A 25,474-nucleotide genomic window follows, 5' to 3' on the forward strand; every position below is an offset into this window, starting at 1 on the left:
TCTTGCTGCAGTTCTTCAGTGGAACTGCATTAAATTGATGACCTAAATGGAAAGTGACAGACAGTCCAAATATTGTATTATTGTATTATCGCAACTGTGGTAAGGAAAAAAACTTTAATTTCTGAAATGGAACTTTCTGAAACTTTACAGAAGAAAGAAATGTAACATCATTAACTTTAATGCATGCTATTTTATACCATTGCTCTTGGTCTAATCTTCATAAAAGGTTCATACGATGTAAAATGATGTCCACAATACAAGTTTAAAAAGGAATCTAACATAAAAAACCGGTCTCTGTCTGGACAGTCATTATCTATTTTAAGAGTCCCCTAGAGGAAGACTGCACTTTCAAGCCTGGGTCAAATGAAGCTCATGTGTAGCTGTGGACCGTCCCTAATACTGCTGCAAATAACATCGCATTATACGCTCAATGTGACCAGCTGCAGGTAGACACTCTTACAAGCACATGTGACCTTTGCCTGCTGTCAGGAGCATTAGCTATACAGCAAGGAGCACGCTGCCACAAGGCTTTACGATGACTGTGCATACCGTTGATTAAACCTCCATCGGTTCAGTGCTTTGGAGGTATTTAAGTGAGAGAAATGTGCTTTCATTGTATACAGTCATTTATTACTTTGTCATGTGCTGATGATTGTGGTTGTGAAGGAGGTTTCGAGTCCCCACGGATGTGTTATATAATGTTTTGACATAGGGATAACAGCACTGTACAGAAATCGCATTTCAATGTAATTCAGTAAGCTTTATTAGCACGACCGTTTTTAAAACCACTTTAACCAAAGCATCACTGATATAACAAGAACATTAGAGAGTTAAGAAGTCTTTTTTTATCTTTTCAGACAGAGAAAAGTTGAGGTTAGGTAATAAAATGTAAAACTCTTAAATTCTATGAAATTGTTACAAACAACAAGTAGAGATAGCAGTTTAGAGGGGAGATTTTAAGGGGGTTTGAAGGGGGAATATGAGAAAATGTCTAAAGATGTCCCTCAGTTCATTACACCCCAGAAATCTCAGTTGAATGAACTCTGACAGTGTCTGTTAGGCGTTAGAGAAATAGTTCAGCCAGAAATAAAATCACAGCTTTCCCCTTGCCACTAATATATATATATAATGAATCAAGACATATTTCTTTAATTCAGCACTTGACCTATAAGGCAAATGTGGCTAATTAGAAAGTAAATGTCATAACTGCTCAATTAACACTTCAAAATTTCCTAATTGCTGTACACTTGCTTTGAATAAAAAAAGGAAAGTTTTTTGGAAAAGTCAGCTGCTGTTTTTTTTTTTTCTGTGTTCAAATTTCACAATGAATGGAGTAAAATAAATGCTCCAAACGTGCACAGGGAACACTTTTTTCACATTAACTTCCATTCAAAGTTACGAATGTTGTTCCGTCTCCTGTTAAATTACCATTTTGTAGGTACAGGTTTTGACAGCGACAATATACTTGCTTGATTTCTTCTTATCCACGGCCTCAGTGCATGGAATCTTGCGGTGCCAGACATAATCTGGAGAATACACATCTAAGGACAACTTACTATGGCATGCACTGTGTTCTTCACAACGGGACTCACATCTACATGCTTATTTGGACTTTCTGGGGAGATCTTTAAGCCACGCTAACTTACATTACATCAGTGGGCTAACGGCAGGCTTGTCGTCCTTTATTGTTGACGAGCACATTATCACCCCTTACCTGGAGCTCTAATTGCATGAGGCATTGGATCGGTTTAGAAATTGCACACTCAGAGTGTTCCTACCTTAAGTTCATGTTCTCGCTCACATCTAGCCCAAAATGTATCATGGTTTTCCTGATCTTCTTATGATGTCACATCTAACCTGAAAGACTACAGCGCAAACTTATATACTGTGTGCATTTTGTTTCACAGTGCGGACTGTAGTATAATTAAGCACAGGGGATTCTGTTGATTACAGTTTTCTTGATGAAGCTCGTTATAAAAACTCCCCAGCCGACATGACCTAGTGGGCTCCACATAGGTAAATGTAAACTGAGTGCCTGTCTTATGCATGATAAGCAGATAAATAACTATTAACTTCCATGAAATGCAATCTATCTAGGGTCTGATGAGAACGACACGAAACTGCAAGCACTTGCCCGCTCAGCACTGCGACAGCCATTCACAGCGACAGGCGTTCACAACTCTGGTTCATGACTCCAGGTTTACTGCTGCATTTGTTACCTATTGGTTTGTTTTGGTTGCAGCCCTTGTTTTAAAACAAGTTAAAACAATGTTTTCTCTGTCCCTAAGTGCCATGCTAAAACAGGGGTCTGTAAATTTTAAAAGTTAAATGGATTTTCCTGCTTCGATTCAACTGCTTAGTGATTCATTTAGAAGTGTATTTTGTAAGACTAGAAGTGGGCTGGCACTTAGGCCTTTTTTAGGCATGAGGGGCCCACAAAGATCCACCGGCTATATATTGTATGTGGGGTTTAAATGGGGCTAACATGGGCCATAATTGGCAGCACAGTGGTGTGGTGGGTAGCGCTGTCACCTCACAGCAAGAAGGGGCTGGCTTCAATTCCCCGGCTCGGCGACCGGTCCTCTGTGTGGAGTTTGTATGTTCTCCCCGTGTCTACGTGAGTTTCCTGCGGGTGGGTTCTCCTGTTTCCTCCCACGGTCCAAAGGCAAGCAGTCAGGCCAATTGGACATGTTACATTGCCCCTAGGTGTGAGTGTGTGTGATTGTGTATGTATGTCTGTCTGTCTGTCTGCCCTGCGATGGAATGGCGACCTGTCCAGGGTGTATCCTGCCTTCTGCCTGATGACTGCTGGGATAGGCTCCAGTACACCCCCCCCCATTCATTCATTCATGAATGAATGGGCCATAATTGGAGGATGATTGCTCAAATGGGCCCTTTATTGTATCCGCTAATGGGCTAATGATGGGGCCAGAACAGGCTAAAAGATATGCCCAAACAAATCCACACTTTTAACTCATTTGTGGCCCTCATAGCAACCCAGAGAACCACTCTAAATCCATGCCCAGTCAAAACCCACGTGGGATCCGCATGCTGGCTGGGTCGATACTGCAGGTCACGACCTGTGTAGCCTTGCCTCACTTGACCAAGTCCTTCAGGGATTCAATGTGTGCGTGAGTGTTCACACAGCGCTAAGCCTGTGCTGTAATTCTGCCCGCTCGTGCCTGAACACAGCAAAATCCCCTGTGTTGAATTAACACAGAGCTCTTACAGTTTTTTTGCGTCTAGCTGAGTTTATATAAATGATGTAGATGTTCATGTAGCACTGGTGGCTTTGCAGTGAGGACACTGCTGTTGGTCTCCAGCACTCTGATTTGGAAAAGAGAGCTGTGGTGAGTGTTCAGAAGAGCCGAAAGAGCTGATGCTCTCAGGTGGTACTGCTGCAGGCGCAGTGAGTGATGACACAGAGCTAAGAAGCTCTAAGGGTGAAACACTGGAAAGCAACACAGCTTTTAGCTGACAGAGATGGTTTGTGGGTGTTTCTGTGTGATTCAGCCTTTCTAATAACCCTGTAATAACCCTGTATGCCACCCTCTCCCTCTTTCTCATTATAAAAATAATGGATGCTTAGCTTATGCTAAAAATATGCACACACCTTCCTCTATATGAGAACCACCTGTCTTGTGGCTCCACCTTGGCAGACTGTAGTGGACATATAAAGTAGGTGGACCTCATAAAGTAGCCAGTGAGTGGAAGCACAAGATAGGGGTTTCCAATAAAGTGGCCAGTGAGTGGAAGTACAAGATAGGGGTTTCCAATAAAGTGGCCAGTGAGTGGAAGCACAGGACAGGGGTTTCCAATAAAGTGGCCAGTGAGTGGAAGTACAAGATAGGGGTTTCCAATAAAGTGGCCAGTGAGTGGAAGCACAGGACAGGGGTTTCCAATAAAGTGGCCAGTGAGTGGAAGTACAAGATAGGGGTTTCCAATAAAGTGGCCAGTGAGTGGAAGCACAGGACAGGGGTTTCCAATAAAGTGGCCAGTGAGTGGAAGTACAAGATAGGGGTTTCCAATAAAGTGGCCAGTGAGTGGAAGTACAAGATAGGGGTTTCCAATAAAGTGGCCAGTGAGTGGAAGTACAAGATAGGGGTTTCCAATAAAGTGACCAGTGTGTGGAAGTACAAGATAGGGGTTTCCAATAAAGTGACCAGTGTGTGGAAGTACAAGATAGGGGTTTCCACTAAAGTGGCCAGTGAGTGGAAGTGCAGGTAACTGTTAAAGCACATAGCCAGTGTTTATGCCATAGCGGTCAAAGTAATGTGCCATTAAATTCTCAGGATTTCCACCGACCCTCAGGACACGTCATCAGGAGGAGGTTTTCCCGGTCTTTACACCACAACATCTCACCTAGCGAGCCTGGAGAGGCTCAGCAGCTGCCATGTTCACAATAACAGAGACACTTTTAAAGCGGCCGGTCAGTCTTTTCCGCATGTTGACTGAGCAGATCCTGCTGAGGTCAGGACCCTCTAACAGAAACGTTTCAGGCGTATTTTCCTAAATAAGCTCCGTTTCTGCAGGTAAAGTAACGCGTGGCCGCTCATATCTAAATCACGTAGACGCCGCGTTGCTCGGCAACATGACACTCGCGCCAGCGGCCGAGCCCGTGGCCCGCGCGCGCCCGCCAGGATAGGTGCTCTGACGTCAGAGTGACGCTAATGAAGTGTGCGCAAGGTTTGAGGAGGAGAAACACACACACACACACACGCACAGCCACACACGCACACGGCGCAGCTGCGGAGTGTGTGAGCGGAGCGGAGCTCGGAGCAGGACCCGAACTCGGTAAACACGCCAAACGAACATGAGCGCGAGGGGAAGTTTCACAGAGCGGCTCTCAGGACTGAGCGGTCACCAGGACTCTCACCGCGCCGTCATGCTTTGGTGTAAGGCTTGAGCACCAGGTGAGCTCCAGATTCAGACACTCTAACTGTCCAAAACCACCTCACGCACCACAGCGCTCTCCTGTAATTACTCCGTTTGTACTTTTAAAGGCTGCGTCTTAAACCAGCACTCTTAAGCAGAGTGTCTGAAAGAGTGCACCACCCTCAGCACCACATTTACTAGCAGAGTGTACATGTGGGACGGCATGGTGTGGTTTGAGGCTCTAACATACTGAACAGTGAGCCCGCATGCTCCCTATATACCGCGCTGCACGCGCCACCAAATGATAGCGTTTACCTCCAAATACTGCATTAAATGTGTTAAATCACTTAGGACTGTAAAAGCCGCGCTTAGCGGCTGATATAGCGCGCTGTACAGACAGTGGGGAGACGTTTGAGATTCAGACTACGCCTAAACTGAGTATTATCTGCATCCTGCCCTGTACTGTAGTCCTATATGTGCGTTTTCGTCTTCTTGCCTTCTTGACCTTCTTGCATTGCGTCCATGTGATGGAACAGATTTGCTCTTCAAATATGCTTCTGAGAGGCGAACGAGATTGATCAACTTTAAAGGCTGTAGTCTGTATTTATGTGTGCTATTTGTAGGGTGTTCATTGGGAATGCTCACGTGTTCACTCTCAGGGTGACACACGACAGGCCTGGGATGATGATGATGATGATGATGATGATGATGATGATGACAATGATATCATTGTTTATAATTATATTTATTATAATTACAATATTTTAAATCTTAGTTTTTTATATTTTGGGTTTATTTGTTAAATTGTTGTTTTTAATTTTTTCCCCACACATTTTATGAAATCCTAGAACATCTAGTCCAACTCTTACCTCAGAGTGACCTCTTAAGACTCGATCATCTGAACTGTCTGAAGAATTTCACTGCAGAAACAGCTGTAATTCTGTAGCGCTTTGTCCAGTGAAAGCTGACAGAGACAGAAGTGGCCTCCAGGACTCGGGCACTGGCAGCTTAAACTGGGCGTTAGAGGGCATCTGCCTGAAGGTGGCGCTGCTGTAACACCAACCGGGCAGCACTAACAATCCTTTTAAATCAGTGTAAAGGTGTCTGTTGTTCTAAAACTGGACTTCTGGCAGATTCTTATCAAACCTTTGAAACACTTTAAATAAACGCGACAGTGTTTAAGGCCATGAAATGTGCGAAGAGGTCTTATTTCTTACTATTGAAGGCATTCCAATCTAAGATGCTGCCAAAAGACCCTGTGGAGACCAGGGATGCACTGCTGTGGTTATTTTGGGCTGATGCTGATACATTACTGCCGATGCGTATACATTCACATCTGTAAAATGGAGAAATTGGGACTTGATCTGCTGGATTAGCATTGCAGAGAAATGTAACATGCATGTGTAGGGAAGCACGACAGCAGTACAGTTAACAAAACACAGATATTTCAGCACAATAGCCCAGCGTCACCTAGACCAGCTCTTCAGAAATGCAACATATGCATCAACAAATATCAGTTTGATTTATCAATCAAACCTAAACGTCTGTCTGATGTTGAGATTTTTTTCAAATCAAATATCTGCCAGTATTGGTATGTTTCGGATATCATTGTGTATGTTAAACTAATTCAGAATAGTCCCCCTACCAAAAACATCCGAAGCTGGCCGCTGGTGTAGGGCAGAACTGGTAACAAAAATCTAACACCAAAAGTCATTTTTGATTTTCAACCAGTCAGTTTGAACAAAACAGACATCAATACATGCCATATTTAAGTTTGTATGTGTTGTTGAGGGCTGGTGAGCTGTCCAGGGTGTACCTGCCTTCCACCCAATGACTGCTGGGATAGGCTCCAGCTCACACCTGCGACCCAGAAGGATAAGCGGCTTAGACCGTGTGTGTGTGTATTATATTCATACTACTCAAACACTCACAGGATTGAATGAATTTCATTCCAGCATTTTCTGCTGATAAGCCTGATACCGGATGTGTGCTACTGTGTAGTGTACAAAATTCTGACAGAATTTGTCAGTCTTTGAGCACTAGGTAGCTCTACATGTATGATATTAATGATCCTATACTTTTTGTGAGGTAAAAATGTTGCTTAAGCTACTTTTTACATGATTGGCTGTGATAGTTTGCTATCAGATGGCCACAGTCTGATGCTGTGTTCTGGGCTTAATAATTAAGAAGCAATCAATTAACACTACTAACTGTGGCAGTGTGGCACGAGGATGGGACAAAAGAGAGAAAATCATAACTTTTTTCAGGGTTAAAGTCAAACATTCAAAGAAAAACACAAAGCTAGGAAAATAATACAAACTAATGCAAGAAGTTAACAAAGCACAAAGAAAGAACAAGCAGAATGACTAAGAAACACAACATAGAACAAAACAGTGGTGTAACAACAACACACAGCTGGTAACAATATCAAGCAAAGGACTATAAATAAATAAAAGAGACAAGACAGCTGCGAACACTGATTACAGAACAGGATTACAAACAAAACACAGGTGGATACAAGGGATGCGTGTACTGGCAACAATTCAGTGACTTAGCTTTGCTCTTATTTGGGAGTGGAAAAGTGTATTATATTACACTTCAGTCATACATTTTTTTGTTATGCTTTGTTAAAGGGAAAATAAAATGTTTATCAAAATAATATGTTTCCTTTGGGGACTAGTTTGCTGTATAATGCCCTGCATGTACCTCTCTTCCAAAAATGTTTTTTTAAAAATATGAATAAGGTCCACAGTCTCTCTCAAAACTATCGTGAAACAGTGTTTAGCAGTGTATTCGTACTCATTACATTTACAAACATTCTGTGAGGGAGTTTGTGGAGGCATTAACCCTTTAAAATCCCAGACTTATTACATACTAAGGCTTATTACTTAGTAACTACAGGGACTTTAGTGCAAACTGATTGAGGTATGCTTAGGTTATAGAAGTGTGTAATAAAGCTTTGGTCCTGTTGGCAGATTGTGGCCATTTAAGGGGTTACCAGTGTGAACAATTCTGACTCAGTAAGTTATTGTAGATTTCACATCGAACCACTCGGAATGACTTTGTACACTAAAATGCGTCCTCCATTACTCATCCGATACAAAAACCTACCAATTGTCATATGTATTCCTGCTCATTTTTGTGAGACTGAGTGTTTTAGCATTTAACACCAGTGGTATTGCATGAAAAGTAGGCCTACAACCTGCGTTTCCCTTCTATATGCGTGAGGAAATATCCATTCATTAACCATTATGGATTCTTGACTATCATATCAAAATGAGCCAGAGTGCTCATCTCTAGTGGAAATGGGTCTGGACAGTGGGAAATAGGCAGAGATAGAGAAAAAGAAGTAAAGCAAGACTGGGGCAGAGAAAAAAGGGACAGACTGACAATGTCATTAATTATACTTTATATGATCAGAATTATTGCAGTATTGTCAAAATAAAAGTACAGGTATTATATTAATTGACTATGTATTGAACCTCTGATTTTTGTAACACTCAGAATCATCTGCAATTTGAATAAATTTAACATCACCAGCACTGTTACTGCTCACTGTTCTGACTATAGCAGTTTATTTGAAAATCCATTGTCCTGGTGCTAGATTTATTTCTGAGTATTTTATTTTTTTCCACTTTTATAATTATTAAAATTTGAAATAGTATAAATATTATTGTTTTTTATATTGCAGTATATCATTAAAGCTGAAAACCTTCCCATCATTAGCCATTACTTTAATCGCCAGCACAATGTACATATATAACAGAACACATTTCCAGGTCTCTTAAATGGTTCCTTCAGCGGTGATGTTATTAGGCTCAGTCCTATTAATCAGTGTAATTTGCTACCAAAAAGCCACTTGCTGATGTTGTGTCTTCTGTTTAATATTTAAACAGCTATTGTTTAATGACACTGGCCATGGTGGTGTTATCGGACGATGGGCTGGGGTCTCCCCCGAGCAAGCCTGGCAGACCACTGCAGGTTGGCTTCTACGAGATCATCCGTACCCTGGGGAAGGGAAACTTTGCTGTGGTGAAACTGGCCAGACACAAAGTCACCAAAACACAGGTGCTGTGTACATTTTACACAACCACTACATGCTTAATTATTCGCAGTGTGTCCAAAAGTTTATAGACACCTGCTCCACTAATGTTTCCTCTTAAGTGAAGAGTATTAATAAAGAGTTTGTTCACACAGAACCAGCCTCTACTCTTCTAGGAAGGCTTTACACTAGACGTTGGAACATTGCTGTAAGGTTTTAATTGCATTCAGCCACAGGGGCATTATTAGTGAGATCAGGTATTGATGTTGCATCAAAAACTGCAGCTCATCCTAAAACTATTGGACGGTGCTCCATCACTGCCAAGAAACCAGTTCCACTGCTTCACAGCCCAGTGCTGGGGGCTTTATAAGCCTCAATTCAACAGCTGTCATTGGGCATGGAAATCTTAGGCTCATGTGCAATTGTTCCACAGTATCCAATTTAATTGGCTATGGAGATTATAAAGCTGTGTGTGCGTAATTGAACACCTGTATCAGCAGGAGTTCACTATGTATAAGGCAGATCTTGACACCTTTGGATGTTAAAGAGTCTATAACATACATTTGTCTTGTCTTTTTCCAGTTTTTTTACCTTTACCTTTTTTACATAAAACTGTTTGATGCAGTATTATAAGTAGCATTATACACTTCAAAACGTGACATGCAGTCCGCAGTCCATACAGTCGTTATATCATCACTGTCCAAAGACAAACAAGTATCCCCAAAATGTGCAACTTCATGGGAGAGAACAAAAACATTTTAACTTTTAATGTGAGTTAATATAATGGGACTATATTCCAAGCAATTTTGGAGCATTTCTGTTGGTCATGAAATTTTCACGCAATGTAAAGGGCCATTGCTGACCTCAAATTAAATACAAAAGATGAAAAAATTGGACATGCTTCTTTTTTTGGATAGCAACAATATGCAAAGTAAACCACAAAAAACTGTCTGCTTTGAATTCAACATGGTTGTGATGTCACAACCATTAACACACTTGACCACCCCTTCAGCCTACAGCAGTTCAAACTACCCATTAATGCTGAAGTTACTAAAAACAGTGTGAAACTTTAATTCTAAGAATAATTTTTAAAAATTAAGAAACAGACATGTAACAACTAATCGCTTTTCTAAAAAAAATCCAGAACATGATCCTACACAAATATAAATGGACTTCAGGGAAAAGCAATTTGTACAATAAGTGTGTGATTACAGTGATTGGCGTTTGTTTCTTGAGAGCACTTTGTTCTAATTAATGATCTGTAATCAATTTTCACAGGTTGCCATTAAAATCATTGACAAAACTCGTTTGGATGCTTCAGATTTGGTGAAACTCAACAGAGAAGTTAAAATCATGAAGCTTCTGAACCACCCGCACATCATCAAACTCTACCAGGTCTGTGAGTTCCCAGATTGCTACATACATGCCACAAGTGAGCTATCACTCCTACATATTCAATAGATGTCAGTAAGTTATGTGAAACTATAACTAAACACTACATCACTTTTTCTCAAAACTACTTGAACACCACACTTAACATAACCTTGCTGGTTTCTGTGGGTTATTTTAGTGAGGTTTTATGTAGAGATGGCTCCAATTTGATACTGAGATATAGATAATAAATATATAAGTGTGTGCGTATAGGATATATGTAGCAGCATTTCTGAATTTTTAAAACAAATATGTACTTCAGGGGAGAATGTGTGTAGGACAAAGCATATCGGTTTTGGACCCAGGGCACAATGGAGTGATTTTTTAAAAAGCCATTAGGGAAATATGGCTTGGTAATGACAAACTATGAACTATTGAATGTCCTTAGTAGGGCTGGGTAACAAATTTCATTAATTGAACTGACAGAATTACTTCAGTACTACCAAATATTCAAAAATTCAGCCCTAATCCTCAGAAGGCTGCTCACATAGTAACCTCAGACTTAAGACCATCACAATCATGAACTTTTATCTGACAATTAATTACCATGTAAATATTTGCAACAATTGAATTGTCAATTAAGTTGCAATTAATTGTCTTTTTTGATCACTGAATTACAGTACGAGCCTAAAGAGCCAAATTAGCTGATAACTCTCATACTTCATGTCTGTAAATATGTAGTAGCTTCTAACACTCCCAAAGTTCAAATAAACAAACATTACTTATCATTAGAGGTGTACTGGTACAGTAAGCCAGCGGCTCGATTCATTCATGATGATGTGTCCACAATTCGATATTGTAGTGATATTTTGAACAAAATTAGAATGAGGATAAATGACTATTATCATATTGTTGCATTAATGACACTGAGCTAGGAGGCAGGAAGAGTTGAGGCAGGAGGATAGCATCAAAACACAGTATCAAGATACTTAAAGACATTTTCATGATGCACAATATGTATCATGATATTCACTTAAAACAAGAGTGCACAACTCCAGTCCTGGAGAGTCAGTGTCCAGTATAGTTGGGTGGTTTCCCCTCTAAAGATATCCACTAAATCTGGCCAGATTTACAGATAAGTGTAATCAGGTGTGCTGGAGTAGGTAAATCACCAAACTGTGTTGGGCCCTCCAAGACCGGAGTTGTGCACCTCTGACTTAAAGTTTAAGAAGTTAGAATAGATAGAATGCACCAGTAGTGCCACATTTAAATATATTATCAAAAACTCTGAATACAATGGTGTTTATTCAGCATTTCACATATTTTGCTGCATTAAAAACACATTGTGTTATACAGTGATATAATTATTTGCAGTAAGATAAAATATTGTTATGTTGCCCACCCCTAAGAGAAGTGTTAGAGCAGGTTGTTGATTGGTGCTGATCATTTGGTGTATAAGCATTGACATTTGATACAGGCATGAGAGAGTGTCCATTCTTCACAATGCATTGCCATATCCTCATAATGCACACCGTCACAGTTTTGCATTGCAATATCACAGTCTGTAAATGTATTGCTTCACTGTATTGTCTTAACTGCCCTTATAAGTTATAGCTCGAATCAGAAGTTTGACGTGCTGTTTTCGTTGTGTTTCTAAAAATGTGCTTTCTGTTTTCTTTACATGCGTTTGCCTTAAACCATCTGATTAAAACACCCATTTCACACTGTTTGTTGAAGTAAACATATGACTATGGAAGGTAACTGTGGAAAATAATTGTGGCTGGATCACATACTGTGATTAGCTCAGATAATTGCGATCAGATGGTTATGTAATAATTGTGAAGAGCTTAGTCAGAGTCTTTCAGTCATCTTAACAGATCAACTGATTCAGCTGTACTTTCCCACGACTGCTGCCTCACATTATTTTTACAGTTACTAAAAGACTCTTGAGGTTTACAGGAGGGGAAACAAATGACCTCAATTTAGTCACAGCACAACTGTTTTCTCCTTTCTCAAAATCCGTGAGTCTGGGGCATATTTATGACTGTGCCCTGTATTAAGATAAACAGGAAAAGGTCTGAGTCGTGTATTGATACAGGGGAATCATGTCTGGGAAATGATCTCAGACAGGCTATGTGAACCTGTCATTCAAACTGATGTTCTGCTTTGAAAATGTGAGGTATTCCTTACCAGCTTTTGGGTATTTGCCCTTTGTTTGAATTGCAGGTTATGGAAACCAAAGACATGCTGTACATAGTAACAGAGTTTGCGAAGAATGGGGAGATGTTTGGTAAGTGTGATCATAAATTTAATGCCTTATTTTTGAAAAGAACAATGTCAGTACCTTACATTTTTTTGTTTATGTTACTTTTGTGAGTTAACTGGACCGTGAGTACAATGTTTCGTTCCACCTCATGTACCACATGTGATGCGAATGACAATAAAGCCTTATTTATCCTTATCTATCTGTCTAAATCAAAGTCTACAGTTATTGCTGTTGTTTTGGTTATCCACTGACATGTAATGACCTAATTAGTTACATTAGTAGTGTGTTATTCCAGTTTGTCCAGTATAACGTTTACATTTTTTCTCAGATGTGAGTTTTGTCATAATTATTATACTGGTATGCCAAATGAGCGCAGACAACGCAACGTAAAAACTGCACGACATGTTACCATTAGCACATCTGCTGAGTAGCTGAGACAGTGATGTGTTAGTCATGTTTAAAATGAAAATGTAACCGCTGCTTCATTTAAGGTGGAACAGAAAATTGGACATGGAAATTGGAACAGAAACAAAAACGGCAAATAAAAAGCTTCAGTTTTGTAGAAATTCAGACGCATCTCAACATTTAGCACCATTTTTTGCCAGAAAGCAATACTAACATAAGTTTATCTACACTCTTAGATCGTTGTTTAAGGGTTCGTAAGTAAAGAATACACAGAGAACCCTTTGCATGATTAAATGGTTCTTTGCATTGTTAAGTGGTTCTTCAGATTGATGGAGAATGTGCTGTAGATGGTTCTATATAGAATCTATTTGAAAAGGGTTCTATATAGCACCAAAAAGGGTTCTTCAATTGTACGTTGTCAAGCTTGTTGCAACAGAAGAACCCCTTTTGGTGCTGCTATATGGTTTTATATAGACCCTTTTGAAAAGGTTCTAAATAGAACCATCTATAGCACATTCTACATCAATCTGAACCCTTTAATCACACAAATTGTTCTGTATAGAACCATTTTTTTCAGTAAAGAACCCTTGAAAAAGCATATTGTTATTTGTGTATATGTTGTTCAGTTTTGTTTGTTTTTACAATAAAATATACTAAAAATACTAAAATATACTAAAAATACTGTTTTTACAATAAAAATATTTCAGATTTGCTTTGGCTGTTAAAAATAAGCCACTGTTCATCTACAACAATAGGTTTACATAAACATCTAAAATATTTTTATTTAAAAAATATACATATTTCCTGGTTTGTACTGAAACCACCAAAAATTGCAATTATACTGTGATGCAATTACAATATTACCTAATTTATATAACTATTTAACATTTTTTTCTATTTGTTTTAATTTCAGGAAACAAAACAAAAACAAAAAAAACAACATTTTTTCATTTCCACAAAAGAATACTGCATGCACAACAATAATTCATAAACTAATAGTTTCTCTTTTACGTATAATCATACTTGTGGTATTATTTGGAAGTTCACAGTCCTCCCTTTTGACAGAGTTTCTCCACTCATTTCTGTGAGCTATGAGTGAGTAATGATTAACAGGCTTTTGATATAAAGACTTCTAGAATATCAAATTTCTTAAAAGTCTGCCTTTTTCCTTCCTAAAGATTATCTTGCTTCCAATGGCCGTCTAAGTGAAGAAGAAGCTCGCAGGACGTTCTGGCAGATCCTCACAGCTGTGGAGTACTGCCACAGACATGGCATCGTACATAGAGACCTCAAAGCTGAAAACTTACTGCTAGACGACAACATGAACATCAAATTGGCAGGTGACAGACGAGGCCTATCATAAACACTACAGCATACAGAAAATAATCAATCATAATGCAAATATACATAACATATGACGGTATTTTTGTATTTTAATGCTCTGAACTGCAAATGCAGAACTGCTGTTATCACAACCTAATGTTAAAATAGCCATATGTAATTACAAATCTTTTGGGACAAGGTGTATAGGACTATAAATCAGATCCTCCAGGAAGTCATACCAAAGGATCCCACCGTCGCATTACTCGGTATCTTTCCAGCAGGTATACAGGGTAGAGCTAAATTATATCTCTTAAATATCTTTTTTGTAGCAGCCTTGAAATGCATTACTATTAAGTGGATGCAATTAGAGCCACCCACTTACAATGCTTGGGTCCAAAAAGTTGGCGAACTGTACCAAATGGAAAAAATAACATACTTACTAAGACTCCAAAAGCATATTTTCAGTTTACGGTGGGACTGTGCTAGAGCACTACTCAGGTAATGCCCCAGTTTGTAAACGTGTTGCTGGAATGTTGGGTACCGCGACCTTGCCACTTCAAGTAGATATTTTATTTAATCATTCATTTATTTTTCCTACTCTTGATTTATGTGATGCTGAAACCAAATGGAACCTGTTGTAAAACAATATTTTGAGATGTTTATTTTATTTTACTGAATGTCAGCACAATGCTCTCTAATTACCATCTGAAGTACAGTTGTATGACCTGCTCTGTTGTTAAAAATTCAATAAAAATTTTAGTTCTAAAAAAAAATAGCCATATGTAGCCTCACTTATTGATGGCTATATAAGTCCTCCTTTAGCCTAGTACAGTGAGAGTGAGAAGACCATCTTGAGTGAAGTGATTATCAGCTGATGTACCTGCAAAAACACTATATAATATCAGAATAAATAAATGTAAACATAATTACAGTTTCTAAAAAGTTATTATTGTGTTGACTTAATTTATTGAAGGATTGATTAGATTAAGTTGGAATTGAGTAGTAACTGTAAATGCTGGACTTTCTTGAGGGGAGTTTTGGAATTAGATAACACACTCACACATAAAAGCACAATATGGAGTGTTTATTATTATTTTTTTATTAGCAAATAATACTTTCAGCCTAGATAAATAGCTTTACATATTGCAAGGTATTGCATATTTATGAGAATTTCCAAATACATTTACTTCATTTCTTTCCTTTCTGTCTTCATCAGACTTTGGATTCGGAAACTTCTATGTGCCTGGTGAACCTCTGTCTACCTGGTGTGGAAGTCCCCCTTATGCAGCTCCAGAGGTGTTTGAAGGCAAGGTGTATGAGGGACCACAACTAGACATCTGGGTAGGTTCCTCAGAAGAACATTAGTCCTACTGCTCTGCTTATTAACCACCTTGTTTGATGTCATTGGAGCCGTGGTAAAGACAGGTGACAGGTTTAATGCTGTTTTATGCTGTTATAAGGGAAAGCCAGACGTGTCATTCTAATACATGTTTGAGAAACAAATCAGCATGAGGGTTTTTATTAAAAATATCTCACATGAGATGTTTTACTCTTTATCAAGATACAAAAAAATAATTTTGAAAATCACTCAGGCCTAGTACATAGCTAACTTGTGTAGCTGATATGCTGTATAGGCAGTTCTGAATTGAAAAGAGACAGTGTAGATAACAGCCGGTGGTAGGAATATTGGGGGTTTATGGCAGTATTTTTCATGTACATATCTGCCGACACCAGCATGAATTCCAGTAAGAAATATAGCATTGAATACAGAGTTACAAATACAGTAAATTGAATAATATGCAGATATTACAGCACTGTAGCCCAGCTTCACATAAACATTCTGCTCTTCTGGAGTCTAATGAATACATTATCAAATATCGGTTTAATGTAATTCCAATATCATTGTTCTGTTTCTTTAAGAGCTACCAAATCTTTGATTTTTAAATCTTCTTTTCTGATTTTCAGAGTCTGGGAGTGGTTCTGTATGTGCTGGTATGTGGCTCTCTGCCATTTGACGGTGCTACTCTTCCTGCGCTGAAACAGCGTGTTACAGAGGGACGCTTCAGAGTGCCCTATTTCATGTCACAGGGTGTGTAGAGCGCCAACACGGCAACTCTTTTAACATGATTGGCAGTTGCTGCAGGCAAATGGAAAATTGAGAACCCGGCTACAGAACACATTCATTTACTTTCTGAGCCCCTGTTTCAAAGAACTGAGAAAACCCATTAATGAATTGACTCATCATTGATCCATCAATGATTGTCAAGGATAACGCAATCAATGCCAGACGTGTGTCCATTGTGGTGTTTGACATATAACAACAAAGACAACAAACATTACCTTTCAATTACAAAATCAAAAATACCACACACAATTTACACATATAATGTCAGCATATACTCATAATGGCCCATATTTGTTTATGCCTTTTTTATGTAGCATTGAATAGGACTAGACTGATGAGGCCTGAGCTTAGATCAATGTACCTACACTGAGGAGCTTGATAAATGAGGGCCAGTGTGTCTACATATCTCAATCTTTTCTTCCGCAGAATGTGAAAACCTGATACGGAGGATGTTGGCAGTGGACCCAGCCAGGCGTATCAGTGTGGCCCAGATAAAGCAGCATCACTGGATGCAGGCTGACCCCACAGATTCCTGCCAGGCCACTTCTGCCTCTCTTTGCACTGATGGCCTGCTCCAGCCAGAGAGCTACAGCGAGCCGGTCCTCAGTCTAATGCAAGCACTGGGCATCGACAAGCAGAGGACGATTGAAGTGAGCAAGACTTGGGTCATTTTGTATGTGCTTTAATTTTTTACCACCTGTCAGTTTTGGTTCCAGAATAGCAATATAACAGTAAAGCTAGGTAGCTGAATTTGATTAAATTTAGAGTTAACCTGAAATAAGAACTGTCATATCATCTCGTTTAAAAGACAAAAGTCTTGTTTTCTCATAAGCTTCCATTAAAGTAAGACTTTAATAACATGATTTCTGATACATATTAGCCTTAAGTTTGATGTAAAATCAAATTTATATAATCCTAGATTTGCACTGAAGCTGTGCCTACCAAGTAATGTAAGCTTATGTACAGCAATTATTATCATGAGAACTACATGCTTAAATTATTGCACATGTTATTATTTATAAAGACGAACAAAAGTATGCCACATAGATAAAAAACAGTGGTAGCAGCAGTCTTAAAGCCAAGAATTTTATTGGTCCTAATTTATTTGGATAGCCCCCAAGAGTTTATCTTTACAAATTGTATTACATTTTTTTTACCAAACTGGTGAAGCTCTTGTTGATCCTTAACAGTGTTAAAAATATGGTTAGTATTAGTACCAAACTTTGGGACAATAAAGCGGAACTGAATAGATATTTAGGTGATTGTAGGTTATATATAAGCCAAGCATCCACAGTGGGCTATCCAAATAAAGTGTTACTTGTTTTGATACACTGTCCTAATCTCTATCTTTCTCCATAGTCTTTACAGAATGGCAGCTACAACCACTTCTCTGCCATCTACTGGCTCCTACTGGAGAGATTGAGAGAACACCGGGACCAGCAACAAATTCGACAGGACCGGGACTGGCTGAAAGAGTCTGGTTACATGCTTCCAGGAGCAGAGCTTAGAGGCGAGGTGGAGCCAAACGCATTACAGTACAGAAACTCTGCCTATCAAAGCATTCAGTTGGACACTACTGTCAGCAAGAGGGCCCCAGCTAAAGACTTAGAGAGACTGCCTCTTAATCTTACCACCGAATCCAGAAACACAACACGCCGACACACTGTCTCAGAGGTCTCATCCTCCCAACACTCATGCCACCCACCAAGTGAGTAATTTGTTATGCACTGTACAGTTACAAGAACTGAGTATCACATTAGTCCAAAGTAAGGAGTCATGAATTGATTTATGGAGTACTTATTTTATGCACTGTAGCCCACCTACACAGAGAAAAGAACTTCTAGAAACCCATAAAACCCTTCAATGCATACCACAGTAGAGTACTTGTGCTGGTCAAAACATAATTGTTCAAAACCTAAGTAGTTAGTTTAATCATTATCATTGAACCAGCAAGCATTCAGAGAAGGCCTAATGATTTCAGTGAAATAAATAATGCATGTCAGTATTCTTTAGTTATTTTTGTATTGAATAATGCTAGTTGTATGTAAACTTGAAACTTGAAAGAAAAAAAACAGTACAACAATAACAAAACAATAGTGACTGGCAATAATTTTCACCCATACAAGTAAATCCATGGCTCATCAGTATTGCTCCATTGATATATCAGTTGGGCACTAGTTTTTGTAATGTATTTTTTTAAAAAAAGAGTCCAGGTGTCATGTAAAACTGGACTTTTTTACTTCGTAGATTTAATGTTTTATGTATTTTTCATATTCGTGTATAATGTTTTTGTACATAAAAGACGGGATCAAAAACTTATCCTTGAAGAAGTTATCAAATTATTGGTATGGTATGGTGTTGGTATGAGTATTAAAACACTGGACAGTACACAGCTCTAATCCTAGTATCTTGTAGATAAAGCTGTGATAGATAGAAGATAGAAGTGGTGTGTCACTAATGACCTGAGGTCTGTAACATCTCACAATAACCCTTACATTCTGCTTCTATTTCTAGGTATTGTTGTAGACCTTGTGGATGATGCTGCCTCAGCTGGCAGCCACAGGCTCTGCTCTTCCTCCAGTGCCTCCAGCCCCTTTCTCACTTCCCCCAGTGCTCTTTTAGAAGCAAGCACACATCTCTTTGCTGACCAACCCCAGGGGCTACACCCATTCTCACAGAACTCAGTAAGAGGCCCCCTCACTCAGTCATCAGTTCTGGGGTTCCAGAACAGTCTGCAGGTTCCCAGCTTCCAGGAGGGCAGAAGAGCCTCAGACACGTCTCTTACTCCAGGTGAGATCAGAGTGGGCTCTATTGACACTACGTATGTGTTCAGAGACATTTATATAAACCTGTCCTAGACACTGCCCAAATATACTGTAAAAAATGGACTGTTATTATTAAAACTGACATTCATGCAATAAATAAAGTGTTAGTTGCAAAGATGTATTTCAAACAGTAAGGAATAAGAACAGTGGTCACAAACCTTACTCATGGAGATCTAACAGAATTCCAGCCTGCATCTAAAATGCTGCCTCCTCCTCACCTAAAACACTAATGTATCTGATACAGCCAATTAGGGACTTTTGAAGAAGTTCATTAGCTTGAATAGGTGTGGCAGATTGTGGTTGGGACAACACTCTGCTGGAAGGTAGATCTCCTGGACCAGGATTGGTGACCATGTATTAGAAGAACCACAGTTAGGAGTGGCAGATGGTTGCTGATGTAGAACATCTGCCAAAGTGTTCAGAGTCTGCAAAAAGAGCCTAATATTGACATCAGTCAATACATTTACATGCACATGACAGTATGAGTGACAGTTTTTACACAAGAAAACTGTCATTCACTTCACTGGTTTGCACCCTCAATTATACATCTTCAGTACTTTTAGTTAGACAAACTGTACCGTATTCCATTGTGAGTGTATTATTTCAAAGCTGCACTATATATTGTATATTATTTTTGATAAATTTTAAAGGAGTAGCATTAAAAACATTAAATTGAGTTTACTAAATTAAATAATAATTTAAATGTCAGACGCACCGGAAGGGAATTCACAGGTGTTGTTCGGACCACATAATCAATCTTTAGGTATTAACCTCATTCACACAGACTTGACGTTTAGGTCTCAAATGCAAAATCATCATAGTACTGATAAAGATATGATGACAATAGCGGATTATACAGTCGTAACAAAGTTAAGTTAAATTTTTTAAATCTGTTTTAAACGTCTGACAAATCAACAGATTCATCCACTTGGGGAAGTGGGAGCGAAGAGATGTTACGAAATGTTCTCCCACGTGTTGTGTGCAGTTACATGGTTCAATCAGAGAGGTGTCCACTCCAAATCCCCACATTTTACACAGTGTAGCCATGAGTAGGTGATGGCAGAGTACCTTTAAAATTTATTTAAGGTACAGAATTGTACCATTTTTGTACCTTTAAGGGTACATTTACATTCGTTCATAATTTGATGAAGATAAATGTACTAGTAAAGTGTCTTTTCTCTGACTGCAGTCTTAAGAAAGTAGATTGCACATTTACAAGAGATGTATAAAAGCCTCATCCATTTATAGTCCTATTTACATGCTATTTATGTGCCAGCATAGTCTGACTTTATGCATGAAAAGCCTCTTTCTTAAGCCACTGAAGTTCATATACATAGTCATATGCAAAATAACCTGCTATAGTGGCTGTCCCCACCAGCAAAAAGTGTTGGTAAACTGTGATCAGTGCCTCTCTTAGTAAATCTGCTTCTAAAATTAACTATAAGTAACTAAGCAAAGGAATGTTCAGTGATTCTTGATCTCCCCCACCTCTTGTAGGTCTGGGATCCTTCCACCAGCAACTGAGGAAGAACATTCTCACTAAAGGCTTGAATAAAGTCAAATGTCCTCCACAGTATGCATGGCCCCCATTTCACAGCCTACAGGACTGTGTTTCTGTAGTATCCCCATGCTCTCCAACTCACACTCATTCATGGGACCATCTTCAGAATCCAGTAAGGAGCTTTCAGGACCATCAGAGGTATGAGTTTAGACCTAATTCTCTCAAAGCCTTCAATCGAACATGCTTGTAACGAGAACAGTGGTCACCAGCCTTGGCCCTATAGATTTACATTACTGTGCAAAGCTTCAAGACTACTGTTCATTTATGGAATTTCTAGTCAATACAGCCATTAAGTACAAGTGATTGTTACTTTTCAGACTATATTTGGCAGGAGATTAGATATAAAATAATTCATTGCAAAAGGAAAGGGAAAGTCAAAGTAAAATAAGTGTAAAAACAGAGAAAGATGATTAAGAAACAGCCGTGCAAGACCTGGTAGACCTCCAAAACTGTCACCATCAGATAAACAGTACTTAAAACTCATTTGTTAGATTTCTGAGAGAGAGGAGAAATCAAGCTCTAGTCTTGATTTAGATCTGAAACAACCCACAAGTGAGAACTCAACACGGAAAAGATGTGTAGCTGTCGAGAAGCCATTACTGAGAAAAGAAAATAAGACAATAACTTTGTAAATCAAGCAGAGAAGCTGGTGGTATTCTAAAACCAGAAGGACTGGGCACACCAGAGTCCAGATCTCAATTTCGTTAAATCTGTTTGGGATTACTTGGATTGTGAGAAGCAGAAAAACTTCTAAGGTGAGAGCAAGTCTCCTGAAATGAAATTCCTTCTAATGGACCCTTTTTAAAGTGCACTATTCTTTTGTCTTCATACAGAATGACTCATCTTCATCTTCATCATCCCAGTCATCAGCAGCTATTACAAGTGCCCTCTTCTCATCCTCCTCCCACTGCAGCCGTTCAGCAGCAACACATCTGGCAGTGCCCAGCTCCTCCATTCCCAGGCTTTGGGAATCTCTTGACTTCTTCTCTACCACCCCCAGAACACCAGGGGCACTACCTTAACCCAACATGTCACCTTCAGCCTCCTCCCAGCCTGCTGTGCCCTCAACAAGAACCACCCCCTCAACACTCTTCCTGTCTGTCAGCTCTGGCGAGCTCTTGGTGCTCCTTTTCTAGCTCTTCATCCTCAAACATGGTGGACTCTGCCGCACTGCTCCTGGAAAGCCAGCTGCAAATCAGCCCCAGCTCCCAGCCCCAGCTTCAGTCTCGTGTTCAGTTGGAGAATGGGGCTCCCTGCTGCCCACACTGACTGCTGGGAGGCTCAAGTCAATAGTATGCCGAAAAATCTATTTTACACAATTATTCACTTAGATCAGCTATGACATGTTTGGTGTTTTAAGTTGTTTACTTTTGCACTTGAGGTACAGGGCTAATGTAGACAACAAACAATGGAAGGTACAAAAGTAAGGAAAAAAATCTTCAACTTACTGCTACTGCAGTTTTTAACTATGCAAAAATACTTTTGTTATTTTTATATTATGTCATGAAATGTCAGAAAACACATGACTAAGTCTAAGATGACCAAATCCCTCAATATCCCAGGCCTATTACAAACTAAGGCTTACTATTCAGTAACTACAGGGACTTCAGTGTAATGGGTTTAGCTATGCTTAAGTTACAGAAGTGTGTAAGTAAACAGCCTCATGGCCATGTAAGGGGTTAACGACTCAACACAGTTTGAGCCAAGTGTGCGATGATTTGGCCTTCAGTTTGCATGATGCTTATTGGTGGCATGTATGTATGTGTTACTTGTTAGCTACATTAGCCTCATAACTCTAGTGCGAAGCTAAAGAAGCAAACTTTGGACACCAACATGCCTTGGCTGACTGACTACTTACTGTTGCTGTCTAAATTAAAACAAGTATCTCCAAAGTAAATGTTACAGGAAAAGACAAAAATGGTTTTTACTGTCAGGGTTTCAGTGTTAATGTGAAGGGATTTTATTACAGGCAGTTTTGGAGCATTTGAGCTGCTGTGCTCAAATGGAAAAAATGGAGATACTTTTTTGTTTGTTTTTGTTTTTTTTGACTGTGACAATGTAGAATATGGAGTAATTTGTGTAAATCTGAGGATATTGGTAAGCTGGGCACATAAAACGTAAAGGATGTGATCACAAAGGTTCAACCAAGAGTAATTATGGACACTCGTCTCTGTTTGGGCCATTATTTGGACAGTTCAGAGCTTTGTGGGAGAAAAGATAAACATGGCTATTAAGTATGCAAAATTGCTACTGGGAGAACAACATTGGCTTCTTTTTTTTCTTAAACAACATATTTAAAGAAGTCTATGACTGATTGTCACACTAGATTAGTTTGTCAGAACCATTTTGCATCCTGACAATCAGTTCAGTGAAGAAGAGTGCACACAATCTGTCTTCCATTATTATTTTACTTTTATATTTTCCAAAGTTATTTTTCATTTTATGCATGAGGATATTCAACAAGTAATAGTATTAAGAAAAAGTAACAACAGTCACTCGTTTGAATAAGCAAAAAATTGTAAAAAATTCTGTGTTACATACTTTGCCTGATATGAAAGTATTTTAGTTGGACTGGATTGATGATGATTGACAGACTGATTGATCAGTACTATTATTCATTATTAACGTGTTACATTTCCATGCTTGTATTTATACTTATTGTGTGTTTAATCACTTTAAGCATGATTCCTATTGTATTTTATGGATGACCAAATATAGAATATATGTGTTATACTACTGTTTACTGTGTATTTTCATTATTGGCACATTTTACTTGCATTTTGGTGAGTTACATACTTTATGCGTCCAAAGATGTGGAGTTATTTGCTCATCCAACATTTCTTTAGAAATCAAGGCAAATAATACAGTTTGTCCTCTGTGATGAAGCTCATCACTACGGAGAACACAGCCCCACAGCCCAATGCTGGCGGGGTTTGTACCTCTCTTGCTGATGCTCAGCATTGGGTATGGTGATTATAGGCTCATGTATGGCTGCTTTAAAACATCCTATTTTAGCAATAGCATTCTAAGGAGATTATACAAACTGTGTGTACACAGTTGAATGTCTGTCTCAGCAGTGGGTTCACATTAAAGTATTCACTAATTAGAAGAAGTGTCTGGATACTTTTGGATATACAGCGTACACTGTTTCAGAGAATTCAGACTTGTTCCATCTATGCCTAGAGCAAAGATTCTTGCATGCTCCTAGTCAGTAAAGAGGAATTTGAATGCGACGAATGAATTCAAGGTTGTCTGGGATCTCCTGACTGATGAAGGTTTTCTTAGGGGTAACTTTAAATCTCATTACTGGACACCATCCTCAGTGTGAAAGGTGGAGCAGGCTACTCAAGAGACGGTAGGCATCTTGAGATCATTTTATCATCAGGTATGGCTGCTTTCATTGGGCCGAATATGATCAGGGCCCTATCCAAGATTTTCAGCCTCCCTTGTTTCCCCGGGACCCGATTCAACTCTACTTGCAGTGGAAAACTGGTTCCACTGGAGTGAATGGGCATAGGAGGCTACGCATACCCATCTGACTAAGGCTTCCCAGTCAAAGGTTTAGGCACAGTTTGTGGGCCCTTTTACGATCCTGAGATTGGTCAGCCAGGTTTACCAAGTCTTCATGTATTGTCTATAGCAGTACTCTGATAATGATCTGGTAATGATCTAGTACATTAAACATCAGACTTAAATTAAATGTGAAAACTTGCTCTAAGTCAAAGGGACTTAGTGTGGGACTGTAGTGTAATGATGTACATCAATGGAGCCTAATATAAAAGGTATATACTAATATAATTTGATCTTATTTTATCTATCTAGACTACAGGTGTAATGCATAGTATTTTGTTTCAAACCAAATAAAATGCTCTGTGAAGACCTGTCCTGTGATATAGGAGCAGCATGGCATGTACGGTGTTATTGAATAAAAAGACATGATTTTTTGCCTCTTGGTTAATGATACAACTTTATTGTGATCGTTTTTTTAGTACACCCCTCAGGAAAGGGGCTGTTATAAGCAGAACTAGAGGCTACAAGACAGGGAGGAAAAAGTCAGTGGGACAAAAGAGATAGGGCGAGAAGAGAGTGGACACAGGTGAGGAAGACTAGCCAGATGGCTGGATGGTCCCAGTGTTGGAGCCTCTTACAGATCAAAACCCCCTTGAGGAGAACGAGACTTACCCTTAACCAAACCCTCTACCTTCTGCTTTGACGTACTTTCTCAGAGCAAGGCATCATACTCCTGTTTAGCAAGATTAGCCAAACAAAAAAGGCCTTTTTTGCAGTTATTTGTTCACGTGATCCTGCTGAGAAGATGAGAAAAGATTGACAAGAAACTGTCATTGACCAGAAGGTGAGGGGTGTGGATTAAAGCAAGCTGGTTGTCTCAAACTTTCCAGATCCCAACCATTCCCTCTTTATCCGTTCCTCACATTAGAATGATAATCAAAAATCTTAACAATCATAGATTTTAGCTAAGATCTAGAAGAGGGTATTAGGCTAGATATACATTGATACCTTTAGGGGCAAAGTGGGGAGAGGGTTTAGTAACTGCAAGGGGGTTAGATTATTTATAACCTAACCACCAAACCTACTTGTGAGGTGCCCCCCTTGCTTGAAGCCAAGGCCCCCAGCTGAGCCCCCACTCGCCCCCCCTTTTCTGCCAGCCCTTTTAGATAGT

The 25,474-nt window shown here is 39.3% G+C and overlaps 1 protein-coding gene across 1 annotated transcript; it reads left to right on the top strand.

Moving 5' to 3' along the window:
- Nucleotides 1–4,736: 4,736 nt before the first annotated feature.
- On the top strand, nt 4,737–23,526 carry LOC108434678 (serine/threonine-protein kinase SIK1). The gene is made up of 12 exons (XM_017709999.2): nt 4,737–4,913; nt 8,772–8,943; nt 10,196–10,312; nt 12,515–12,578; nt 14,138–14,299; nt 15,499–15,623; nt 16,248–16,371; nt 16,834–17,057; nt 17,767–18,115; nt 18,922–19,197; nt 20,730–20,931; nt 21,627–23,526. Exons 2-12 carry the CDS (start codon nt 8,782–8,784, stop codon nt 22,060–22,062), a joined length of 2,241 nt encoding a protein of 746 aa, XP_017565488.1. The 5' UTR covers nt 4,737–4,913; nt 8,772–8,781; the 3' UTR covers nt 22,063–23,526.
- Nucleotides 23,527–25,474: the final 1,948 nt, after the last annotated feature.

Source organism: Pygocentrus nattereri, chromosome 12 (genome assembly GCF_015220715.1).
Source record: "Pygocentrus nattereri isolate fPygNat1 chromosome 12, fPygNat1.pri, whole genome shotgun sequence".
Lineage (NCBI taxonomy): Eukaryota > Metazoa > Chordata > Actinopteri > Characiformes > Serrasalmidae > Pygocentrus > Pygocentrus nattereri.

Bases quoted from the DNA above. Each gene is read 5' to 3' on its own strand.
- LOC108434678 (XM_017709999.2), top strand. From the start codon at position 8,782: ATGACACTGGCCATGGTGGTGTTATCGGACGATGGGCTGGGGTCTCCC. The intron at 8,944-10,195 runs GTGCTGTGTACA...CAATTTTCACAG, and splicing joins ACAAAGTCACCAAAACACAG to GTTGCCATTAAAATCATTGA. The intron at 19,198-20,729 runs GTGAGATCAGAG...CACCTCTTGTAG, and splicing joins AGACACGTCTCTTACTCCAG to GTCTGGGATCCTTCCACCAG.